The sequence below is a fragment of the Orycteropus afer genome, unplaced genomic scaffold, assembly GCF_000298275.1.
Source record: "Orycteropus afer afer isolate SDZICR_OR568_19922 unplaced genomic scaffold, OryAfe1.0 scaffold00084, whole genome shotgun sequence".
NCBI lineage: Eukaryota > Metazoa > Chordata > Mammalia > Tubulidentata > Orycteropodidae > Orycteropus > Orycteropus afer.
Genome location: NW_006921671.1, coordinates 2,169,591 through 2,182,604, shown reverse-complemented (window position 1 = coordinate 2,182,604; position 13,014 = coordinate 2,169,591). Strand labels below are relative to the sequence as shown.

Here is a 13,014-nt window from a genome sequence, read left to right as displayed (position 1 = left end):
CGTTGAGTCGGCCCCGACTCATAGCAACCCCTCCTTGGGTTTCTGAGGCAGTATCACTATGGAAGTAGGATTGCCCAACCTTCCTTCCGAGGAGTGATTAAATTTAAGGTTTTATAGTGAGAAGTCAGGAGTTGTTAGCCACATACCATTTACAAACTGCAAGTGTGTGTGTGTCTACCTTGTTTTTTTTTTTTCTTTTTTAACAAGAGAACTATAGAATCAATATTTTCCATCAACAAGATACAGTTTTCTCTGGAACTTGGACTGAAGTCATAAATTAAGTTTTATAAATAAGATTTTAAACCCAAAAATATACTAGGTAATCCTTGATACCAGTAATGTCATCTAAAAGAGTATAAAGAACTAAAGAATATACACTGAGGAAGTCTGAGAGAGTAAATATTTGTATCAGATTCTCCTTAGTCCAGCTCCCTTTGGAAGCTAAGTACCTACAATTATGCATGAAGGCTATGACTCGGCCCAAAAATTGGACACAAAGGTGTTAAACAGTGAACCAATTTCTAGCTATCTTAGAGACCTGCAGGAAGATGTAGGAGAAATGTGTATATTATGTTTATAAAATAAATTCCCAAATTTATAAAATAAATTCCCATAATTCATTCCCAAATGAAGCAGGTGAAAATTGATTCCCAAGAAAATGCAGATGGTAAGAATTTAAATAAATGTTTATTATGAACACTTAATGATTTTTTCTCTTCCCTCTACAGTTTTTCTTAATTCATTACCAAAATTGTATTTGGGCATATTATTTTATCAAAAACCTTGTGCAAATATTTTTATACAAGCCCTTTAACATCTAGTGGTTCCCCAAAAACTTTGATGTCCTGAAAAATCTAATTATTAATGGTAACTTTAAAAGATCACAGTAATTTATTTTTGTCAAATGTGACTAAAGATTAATGGATACAATCAGGAATAATTTGGTAAAAACATATCAAATACAGAGAAAGCAAAATTTGTTGTTAAGTGAAGCATCAAATATAATAAAAGAGCAAATTCCATGAATGAACAGCAACAATGCACAATTCATTACCAAATGCCCATGATTATTTCACACTTCAGAGAATTACTGATATGATCAGAAATTGTAGTAAAAGGATAAATATAGATTACCTTTAGCAATTCTTTGTACATTTTAATTATAAATGCTACTCCCGGAGGACTACAAGTATAATAAAAGAAATACAACCTAAGGTTTATTCATCTTTTTTATAAATCATAAATCATTTTTTTAAAATAAGATATTCAGTCAATAAAAGACAGCAGTCAATATGCTAACAATATTAAAAACAGATTTTTTTCTCAGCTATTACTAATTATAAAACTATAAGCCTGTCAACATTCAGGATTCTGAAATTATTCCTCAAAATCATCATCCACAATTATATGCTAGATAAGCTCTGTTCACTAAATAAGGCCTTCCACTGCCCAAAAACATAATCTATTCAACAAATATTAATGGACTACAAGCTTCTTCAACACAAGGTCACATTTTATTAGTATCTATAGTCTCGGGACAGGTTCAATACTTAATTCAAAAACAGTATTGTTTCTGATAGCAAAAAAACTGCAAACTAGAAAATGAATCCTTAATAATATCCTTAAGATGAATTCTTCAGCCATTAACAAAGAATGATTATATGTAAAAAGTGATTAAATTTACTGTTATTTTAGAGAAACACTAAAGAGTAGTAAAGACAGTAGGATTTTATCAATGTTTTAAAAGGCTATCATATATATAGACAATAGAGTATTACTAGGCCATAAAGAGAAATGAGAAAGACCAATTATCCATGCTATATATAACATGGATGAATCTTAAAAACATTACACTGAGTGAAACAAGTCAGTCACAAAAGAAGACAGACTGTATGATCCCACTTATCTGATAAGAGATAAATGTACAGAGACTAAAGTTTATCAGTGATTCCCAGGGGTGGTGGTAGGGGGAGCTCTGGTGGTGTAGTGCCTAAGACATTTGACTGCTAACCAGAAGGCTGGCGGTTCAAATCCACCAGCCACTGCTCAGAAGGAAGATTGGGCAATCTACTTCTGTAGTGATACTGCCTCAGAAACCCAAGGAGGGGTCGCTATGAGTCAGATCTGACTGAATGGGAGTGAATTTGGTTTCTTATTTTTTTTTTTTTAAGGGTTGCTAGGGAGGAACCCTTGTGGTGCAATGGTTAAACTCTCAGCTGCTAACTGAAAGGTCAGTCATTCAGAACTACCAGCCACTGCATGGGAGAAAAGACATGGTGATTTGCTCCCATAAAGATTACAGCTTAGGAAACCCTATGGGCACTTCTACTCTTCATACAGGGTCACAATAGACTCACAGGCACACAACAACAGGTGGGTAGGGGGTGTGTATTCTTTGGGAGCACTGAGTTTCTGTTAATGGTGAAAAAACAAAACCAAACTTACTGTCGTCAAGTCAAATTTGATCCATGGTGATCCCTCCTTGGGTTTCTGAGGTAGGAGCTCTGGTGGTATAGTGCCTAAGGCACTTGACTGCTAACCAGAAGGCTGGCAGTTCAAACCCACCAGCCACTCTTTGGAAGGAAGACTGGGCAATCTACTTCTGTAGAGATAGTGCCTTGGAAACACAAGGAGAGGTCACTATTGAGTCAGGACTGACTCAATGGCAGTGAGTTTGGTTTCATTTTGGTATCACTACATAAGTAGATTACCCAACCGTCCTTCCGAGGAGTGGTTGGTGGGTTTGAACAGCCAGCCTTCTGGTTAGCAAACGAGTGTCTTAGGCATTACACCACCAGAGCTCCATTAATGGTGATGGGATACCATATTTTTATGCAAATAACACATGCATTGCATGTTGGTTTTTTTTGCAATTCGCACAACCCCTTCACGTGTTAGTTTCCTGTGCCCACTATGTCCATTATACACATGTGCTCACTATTTACAGTACATACAAAAATACAGTGATTTGGAAATGGACAGTGGTGATAATTACACAACATGGTGAACGTAATCAATGTCTCTGAATTGTACATGTTAAAAACATTGAACTGGCAAATATTTTGTTAGGTTCATTTCTATCACAATAAAACAATTAAAAAGACAAATAAAAATTTGCACGAAACTGAGCATAAGTGAGACATTTTAAAAGGAGAAAAGGAATAAAAGGCATTTAATAGTGATTAGCATAGTGGAGCAGGTCTGGGAGGTGGAAAACACTTTTTATTTTATATACCACTTTGCACAGCTTAAATTTTTGACCCTGTGCATGGTTCTGTTGTCAAGTTTTCTAAAACCTAGCTACTATTTTAACTTGATATTGCCAGATAAAAGGAAATTTTCACAAAATGTCACAAGAAGTAATTAATGAAATTCAGTAATAAACATATTAAGAAGACAACAGACATTTAATTTTAATGCAAGTCTTTATGGTAATCAATACAAAGGCATAAAAATAGACATTTAAATGAGAAAATTTATATGAAATGTTAAATAGTTTAAGTCTGACACTTTTTCATATTTTTCAATTAGTTAAGTAAAATCTGAACCATTCAATAAAATACTTAAATTATTTAATACCTTAAATATAGCACAAAGTTTTTTTTTTAAATCTCATACATCTTATTAATTCTAACCTATCTTATTCCATTTCACAAATAAGAAAATAAAGCCAAGAAAATTGATATGATGTACATAAGTATCCTTGCAGAAAATAACTGACCCATTTATATCCTAGTCCTCTTACTTATGTTATATAACTTGGCAAAGTCATTGAATCATTCTCACCTTTTTGTTTGTGTGCCCCTAAATTTTGTTTCAGGCACCCTGGTGGTGCAGTGCTTAAAGCTCTTGGCTGCTAACCAAAAGGTCGGCGGTTTGAACCTACCAGCCACTCCATAGGAGAAAGATGTGGCAATCTGCTTCCTAAAGAATTACAGACTTTGGAAACCCTAACGGGCAGTTCTACTCTGCCTCTCTGAAGCTGTTTTGGAGCAATTCTGAGCTTAGTTTCACCAAAGCAGAAGCCGTTTTGCTTTGGGCCCACAATGTGCACATATTTGTGGATTTATTTTTCCCAATTCCTTTCTTTCCTTTCTCCATTCATAAATGCATGAGTCTCCAAGCTGGAACTCTCTTGCTGGTGCTCCATTGCTTGTTTCTTCCATCCTCACAATGACTTACATTTGAAATTGGTGGTGCGGAACTTGCATTCATTTCCAGGTTTGATCCTAAAGACTTCTAAGATTTAAATTTATAAACTGAAAGTACACACAATATAATCAATAACTGGCTGGTTCTGGTAAAGAGATCACAAAATTCAAATGTGAGTTGTACAAGATGCATAGGTCTTTTTATATGCTTGCAAGCTTATGACTAACGTGATTTGTGAACACTGATCAAAGACACTGGCGCTAATAACACATAAGGAGACCACCTTATGTGGTCTTATGTACTTATGTACTTATGACATAAGTAGTCCTAACATATAACATAGTTTAATGATTTCACTTAAGATGATTTTATAAGGTTTTCACATTAAACTGTTCAGCCAAGAGCAATCATGTATCAGTTTTGCTTTGTTTACTCCTCCAATTAAAAGCCAGGGTCAGTAGACAACTATGATAATTGCATCAATGCAGATTGAATAGAGATTCCTACTGGTAGCTATTCAATGCCATTTATGCCAGTGCAGGCTTCACTTTGTTTACGATTCCAATTGATAGCACATGACATATGTACAGTGCAGTGTAGAAAATTACCTGATATGCCTTTTCTAGCCTTAAGTCTTTGTAAACTCCATGGTGGAATTTGCCATGAGCAACTGAGTAGCTCCTGATTGTTAGGATTATCCACCTGGGGTGTTTCTGTTGAGAGTGGCATGAAGCAATCTTCTGGGAACTTCTCTCTCTCTCAGGTGGATAGAATTCTGATGTTGGGATTGGTTAGTTTAGTCACTCTGCCAGACTTAAAAGGAGCCCTGCTAAAGGCAGAAGGAATCTCTCACTGCCAGCTGAGAGACATGAGAGACATGCATTGCTGAGAGAGAGATGCGAGACATGCACTGCTGAGAGAGAGACATGCACTGCTGGGAGAGAGACATTGAGAGACATACACTGCTAGGAGAGAGACTGAGAGAGACTGTCGGCTGACAGATGGCAAGCAGAGAGGGACTGAGCATGTTCCTGAACTTGAATTGTAGCCTGCTGCAACCCTAATAAACCCCATAATCTGTGGGTTCTGTATGGCCACTGCAGCTAATTGTCGAACCCAGTAGAGAAGTGGTGGTTGCTACAAGAAGAACAGTTGGTATCAGGGTTGGTGAAAGGGCTGGAGGGAGGTAGCATGTCTGGCCTTGCACGAATAGGCCTTGGGTTCCTGATGGTGATTCTGTCTTCCTCTTGTGGGGTTAGAGGAGGTCAGAAGATGCAGTCTCCCTGCCTCTTTGGCAGACAGTTTCAGTAGGTTCAAGGTTCTGATTGATGACTCAAAATCAATGGGGATACATTATCAATTTAAATTAATAGAAAGAAATGCATAGTTTCAATTGTTTATTTTCCAATTACTGGTGTGCTACCAAACTTGATCCATGACTTCCTAACCATGGCTTTTAACTTTATTATATAAATATGATCAGAAGTAACATTTTTGGACTACTGAATGAGGGGGAACGAGACTGAAATTAACTTCTGGAAATGTCAGGAGACATGTGCAGTGTACGTATGGGAGTGTTGTAGCAGAACTTTTTCACATAATTTTGCCATCTCTGTGTGTTATACGTGTGTGTGTCTTATATACATGGATGCACTATTTGAGGAAATAAAGTCAGTCTAGGGTGGCTGTGATAGCATATTTCCCTGTGAGAGATAATTTTAAGAGATATACAAAACAAGTATTATTTTAACAGATTAATCCATTTTAATAAATCTTTTCCACTCTTGACTGACATAAATGGGAGTCCAGGTGATAAACTTACAAACAACAACAACAAAAAAAAACCAAACTCACTGTCATTAGGTCAAGTCCAACTCATAACAAACCTACAGAGCAGAGTAGAAATGCCCTATAGAGTTTCCAAAGTAGTAATCTTTACAGAGGTAGACTGCCTCATCTCTCCCACTGAGCAGCTGGTAACTTTAAACCACTGACCTTTTAGTTAGCAGCCCAATGCCTTAACCACTGTGTCACAGGGGGCCTTAGTTTCAGGTGACAGATGAACACTTTTTCTCCTATGTTTATGAAATAAGCGCACTCTTCCCACTTCTTCCCTGGAATTTGTTTTTTCCCACCCCTTCCTGCCTTCTTAGGAAATGCTGGGTAAATGCTGTCTTTTCAGTCTCATATGGTTGACTGTACTGAGGAATACATTCTCCCTTGTGTTATTATTCAATTTATAGGCTTGTCTATTGTTTGGCTGAAAATGGGAAGGTTGTGTCAGTTCCAGGTTGAAGAGTATCTGAGGGTCACGATCTTGGAAATCTATAGAGTTTTCTTGGCTGTAATCATTATGGAAGCAGATTTCCAGGTTTTTCTCCCATGGAGCCACTGGGTGAGTTCAAAATATCAACCTTTCAGTTAACAGCCCAGCACTTACCAGGGCTCCTCGGAGTGTATATTCTGTATTTACTTTGGGGAGGGAGGCCGAAACAACCATCCACATCAGACTCACCTCTGGTGACGGCATCTAGCGCACAGCCACATCCTGTTGCTCCACCTCCAATGACAAGGATATCAAATTCAGATGTGTTTTCCAAAGTCAGTAACTGAGCTTCTCTGGAAGGAGGCTCTCTGTTAACAGGTTCTGTTATGCAGCCTGCTGCTTCCACATAAGCCAGGTTCACCTGATATAAAGCAGAACGTTTTCGGTTGTTCATCTGAAAGACAGCCACTTTCAAAATTTTACTGTATAATACAAAGAAGAGATCTTTAATAGATAAAAGGAACACCAGAACTATAACATAAGTGACAGTCCACATGGGGTCATAGGACCAGCTACCTAGGTGGAAAAATTTTAGTCCTTAATATTTCAGGGGTATTTTCTTTCATGAGCCACAATTCTTTAGGCGTGAGACTTCTGGTTTCTGAAGCAGTATCTCAAGTGCTTGTTTCTGTATCATATACAGCCAGGACCAATTATTTCAGACACTGTAGAGCAATTCCAAAATACCTTATCTAAGAGAATTTAGAGGAGAACATAAAGAAATGTTTTAGCCAGCAGCTACAATTGAAACAGACAGCATCATTTGTTCATTGCAGCACTATTCACAATAGCCAAAGAGTAGAAAAACCCAAATGTCCATTAATAGATGAATGGATAAACAAAATGTGGTACATACACACAATGAAATATTACTCTGCCATGAAGGGAATGAAGTCTAATAAATGTCACAAAATGGATGAAATTTGAAAACATTATGCTGAGTGAAATAAGTCAATCACAGAAAGACAAATGTTCTATGATTTCACAAATATGAAATGCTTCTAAATCCAAACTCACTGCCATCAAGTCAATTCTAACTCATAGAGACCCCCACTGAGTTTCTAAGGTTGTAAATCTTTACAGAAGCAGACCACCCCATCTTTTTTCCATGGAGCAGTTGGTGGGTTTGAACTACCATGCTTTTGGTTAGCAGTAAAATGCCTTAACAACTACACTACCACAGCTCCTCATAAAACACTTGGAATAGGCAAACGTATAGAGATCAGAGTTTAACAGTGGTTACCTGGGGTGAGGGAAGGGGAAAAAGGGTACTCTGTGTTTAGCTTACATTGACTTTCTGTGTACTAAGATAGAAAATATGATAATGGATATTGGTAATGGTTGTACAGCAGGACTGATGTAATTGGTTTCACTGAATTGTGTAAGTGAAATATGTTGAATTGGCAAATTTTTTATTTATAACAATAAAAAAAATGGGGAAAAAAAAAGTGTTGAAAGGAGAAAAGAAAGTAGTTTATGCCTTCCTAGGGAGCTCTGGTAGCGTAGTGCCTAAGGCACTTGACTGCTAACCAGAAGGCTGGTGGTTCAAACCCACCAGCCACTCCTCGGAAGGTAGATGGGGCAATCTATTTCCGTAGTGATACTACCTCAGAAACCCAAGGAGGGGTCGCTATGAGTCAGGTCCAACTCGACAGCACATAACAACAACAATTTTTTTAAGACATACCTTCTTATTCCTCAAGTCCTCTAACAATTTATATTATAGAATTTGTAGTCTGTGAACCTAAGTCAGTAAAATTTTTAAAATTCTTTTAAAAATAAAAATAAAAAAGAATCCGTCTAATAGGTATTACTATCCAGTTTAAATAATCAGCTATGGCCAATAGGCTCCATATTTTTCAAAGATCTGCTCAGAGGCTTTCCCATTCAATATTTTAAAATAAATAAGAGATTTTGTATATTATTTATACTTTTTCAATTTTTGTTGAAGATTTTAACAATGATATAATAGCATAGTGACCCATAAGGATAATGACTTGTATTACTTCTAGTTCTTTTATTAGGATGTAATTTATCATCCTAAATAAAAAATGTTGCTAGCCTTTAAAAAAAAAAAAAAAAACTACAGTACCTATCAGAAGTCAGCATTAAAAGCTCACAGAAATAGGTGTGCTTTTTTCCGCAAAATAATCAATCATAATACTGAATAGTGCTGGGCAACATTACTCCATTAGTTATCTCCAGATACGAGATTTCTGTTTTCTTTTCTTTAAATCACAACATCAGCCCAACCTATAATGTGATGTTTCCTTCAGTCTTGTTGTAGGGACTGTTAAGAAGCTCCAAACCACAAGAACAAAGTTTGTTCGAGAAGGGGTAGTCTTGGCTCTAACATAAAGATCATTCTGATTACTCAAGATAAGATATATATATATATATATATATATATATATAAAATACATATTTCCATTTAAATAGGCCAAATTATTCCTAACAATTAGATATAGTTAACATGAGGCCAATTGGATTTCTATGAAAAGTATATTAATCTGGAAGCCATAGGGTAAATTTAAAGAACCCTGGACTGGGGTCAGAGGGCCTCAGCTTGGGTCTTACCCATTGTGACTTTTCACACATTATCTCTCTGGGTCTTAGTTCCTTCATCTGTAAAATGGAGATAAAATTCCTAGGATGCCCAGACCTTTGCATACCTAGGTTGTCACCAGGATAAATAGAGTAAGATAGGAAAGCAGCATGTAAACATAGTACCACCAAAGAGTTTCGGTCATTAACTTGATTCCTTAATAGCATATGGTAGAGAAATTTTTAAAAAAATATTTTACGAGGTATTATAAAAACAAAAAGGAGGCCTGGAGGCACAGTGGATAAGTGCTTGGCTGCTAATCAAAAGGTGGGAGAAAAGTGTGGCAATGTGCTTCCATAAAGATTTACAATTTTGGAAACTCTATGGGCAGTTCTACTCCGTCCTATAGGGTCCTATGAGTTGGCATTGACTCAGTGGCAACAGGCTATGAAAACAAAAGGTAATGCTCAGGTACCATAATTTTTAGGCTATTAATTCAAATACCAAGCCACAGAAATCTTATTTACTTTCTAATAACTCTTGAAGTAATTATCTGTTAATAACTACTCTCCCATGTATACCTTTGGGGGGAGGGGGAATATTGTCGTGGAGTAGATCCTGACTCATGGCAACCCCAAGTGGGTCAGAGTAGAAATGTGCTCCCCGGGGTTTTCAATGGCTGATTTTCCAGAAACACATCATCAGGCCTTCCTCCTAAAGTGCCCCTGGGGGGACCTGAACTGCCAGTCTTTGGATTAACAGTCAAGCAAGTTAATAAGCATCCATACCTCCTTTTACATACACTTAAATTAGGATAAGAAACAAACTAAATAAATAAATGTAACTGTTAGATGCTATGGAGAACTCATCTTTCAGTCATGGTCTTTGTCCTCCATCTAATGAGAAAAGGGAGAAAAAAACAAATACTGTGGTGTGTACCTATATGTATATAGGTAATAGAAAGTATGTAGAAAGAACAAATACCAAAATTGACACCAAAAACACCAATTCATGACCATTCAGATGAGGAGAGAGTCTTTCCTTTGAGGGTTTCAATTCTGCCATGACAGATGGGTAAAGACTTGGACATGAGACTGATAAATGACTAAACCGCCAAAGCGTTTGCACACATCAGAAGAATTGCTGACATTTTGCACTTGATACATTTTCTAGAAGTACTTCAGAAATTTAAGGACTAGATTAAGATATAGTTCATTGAAACTTGGTAACATTCAAAAGCTCCCTATTGTACTGTGCTAACAGGTTATAACTATGATTCTTAAACTTAACTGCTTGAGTTTCTTCTTCTGCAAGCATGCTAGAAATGATGGACATCCCTCTTGCCTTCTGGGGATCTCATTCCACTGGTAACACTGTTTCTCCTTTCTTTCATTCCTCCTTCATCATCAGGTTCTCACCTGTCTCATTTTAACAATAAAAAATACCTCCATGTGATGCCATATAGGCCTCTAACAACAACCTTAAACATTCTTTAGAGACCTGTAAACCCTTGCTTTTGCTACCGCCTCACTTCTTCTTCAGTTCTCAACTCACTCCAATCTGGATTTTCACACACATCTTTTTCACTCCTCAACTCACTCCAATCCGGATTTTCACACACATCACCACCACTACTACCACCAAAACCAACTGATGCCCACTGTACTGTTAAAGCCAATGAACAGTTTTTATTTAGCTTCAGCTTGGTATCTCAGCAACATTTAACATAACTGACTGCTCACCTCCCTGGGCATCTGGGACACCACTCTCCAAGTCAGACCCACGTTCCAGTCTCTTTTAGCTATTCTATCTTAGCTTCTTTTGGCTGTCCCTCAACTGCACAATGTTAAACACTGAGGTTCTTCTTAAGTCTGTCCTGTTTCCTCTTCTGTTATCACTCTATACTCTGCCCTGAGAAGCTCATGTAGCCCCGTATCTTCAAATGTCTCTTATACCAAAACAACTTCCTATCTTGCCCTCCTTTTCAGAAACCAGACATCAAGCAACCTACTTGGCACCTCCATTTGGATGCTTCACATACATCTCAAAATTGAACTGATAACTTTATCCCTCAAAGTTTTTTCCTCTGCCAAAATTCCTCATCTCAGTAAGAGTGCTATCTTACTATAATACAAGAAAAAATTTATTTTTAATTTTATCTGCTAAATAATTTCAACTGTAAACATGGAAACCAACCCTCACACACACACATAAAAAGAGAGAGAAACTTATGTTGAAAACAGAATAAAAGTAAATACACCAAAACACAAAATGGTTGATATTATACATGTAGGTGGCTTACGCCAGAAATTGTGAAACACCCTTGAAAACTCCCACTCTCTTGTCTCATATCTGAATACTATTAATCCGCCTCCAAAATACTTCTCACATCTAGTTACTCCTTCTTCATCTCCACTGTCACCTCATAAAGTCAAGGTATCTCAATGTGATATGCTCCAAAAAGGACTCCACATATTTACTCTGTTGTTGTTGTTGTTATGTGCCTTCGAGTCGGACCCGACTCATAGCGACCCCTCCTTGGGTTTCCAAGGCAGTATCATACAGAAGTAGACTGCCCCATCTTCCTTCCGAGGGGTGTCCCCCTCCAAATCATTCTCCACATCGCAGCCTTTTTAAAAACAGTTAATCCTTTTAAAACTCAAAGCAAGTCATTTCCATGTGTAGCACCTTTCCAGCGCTTTCCACTTGAGTGAGTCATGCATCACTCAACATCCATGATACATTCTGTAAAATAGGATGTTATATGATTTGGATGTTGTGCAACCATGTCTAAACTGCAAGCAATAGCATTCACTGATTTTCCAACTTCATGTTGTTTAATAACTTTTAGTTTCATTTCCAAATCGATACTTCTACTTTGCCTCTTGCTACTACTATCACTAGTACTGGTTTTGCTGCATTTGGGAGTCATGATGCACTCCACGGGGTAATATTTTTGAAAGAAAATTAAACAGAGAGATAATGCTACAACATTAAAGTGATGTATGATACACAAGATTGGATGTTGCTGTCTAGGAGTATACACTGTTACACAGTAAACTTTTTGTTTGTAAGTAGAGAAAGTTCACATTAAAATACTGAAAGAAAGTACAGTACATACATACATAAGTAAGTAGCACAGGCATTCATTATGACTATCAAGACATGTGTTACAGGATATATATGTATTGTACCATTACTAACATCATTACATGCATATATTGTTATTTATATAGATGCATTAGATGTAAAAATATGATATGTACTTGGCAGTGAAATTGCTCTGTATATAAGAGACATGAGATGCATGTGTTGTGTGTAGGAAGCTGTTGTATTTGCTATGTCTGCTACAGCCCATTCTCTGATCAGAACTTTTGAACTCTATTATAAACTTAGGGGACTACAGACACATTTGTGGTCAGATGTTGCTCAAACAGACATTAGGCACCGCGTGACTGTAATTTAAAGATAAGTATCTTTACTGTGGTCTCTAACTCTTCGAAGTCTTTTAGAGTGGCTAAAATTAACGAATTTTAAGCAGATGACAGTGAGAATTCAATACAGTTCTAACTCTCTTATGTTACTGGTGAAACATAAAATGGTACAGTCATGCTGCAAAACAGTTTGGCAATTTCTTATAAAGATAAACATTCATTTACCATTCAACCCAGCAATCCTCCTCCTAGTAACTATCCAACTGAAATGAAATCTTGTGTTCAATCTAAAACCTGTAAGCAAATGTTTACAGTGGCTCTATTCATATCTGCCAAAAATTGGAAGAAGAATCTCAAATGTGTGAAGGAACTTTTGAGGATAACAGAAATGTCCTATTTCTTGATTATAGTGGCAGTTACACAGCTAAATGCACTTGTCAAAGCTCAGGGAACAATATATTTAAAAGTTTCAGTGCATATTAATTATATTCCAAATTATAACTTAATAAACTTGACTTTAAAATAAGCAAATACTTTAAGTATATATTACTTATGTG

General features: G+C 36.8%; 1 protein-coding gene across 1 annotated transcript in view; it reads right to left on the bottom strand.

The window, feature by feature from the left end:
* GPD2 (glycerol-3-phosphate dehydrogenase 2) overlaps positions 1 to 13,014 on the bottom strand; it is a 172,876-nt gene that overhangs the window by 133,128 nt on the left and 26,734 nt on the right. The window contains exon 2 of the mRNA XM_007941812.2: positions 6,668 to 6,839. Within this exon, the coding sequence (XP_007940003.1) occupies positions 6,668 to 6,839 (172 nt within the window). The remainder of the gene's footprint in view (positions 1 to 6,667; positions 6,840 to 13,014) is intronic.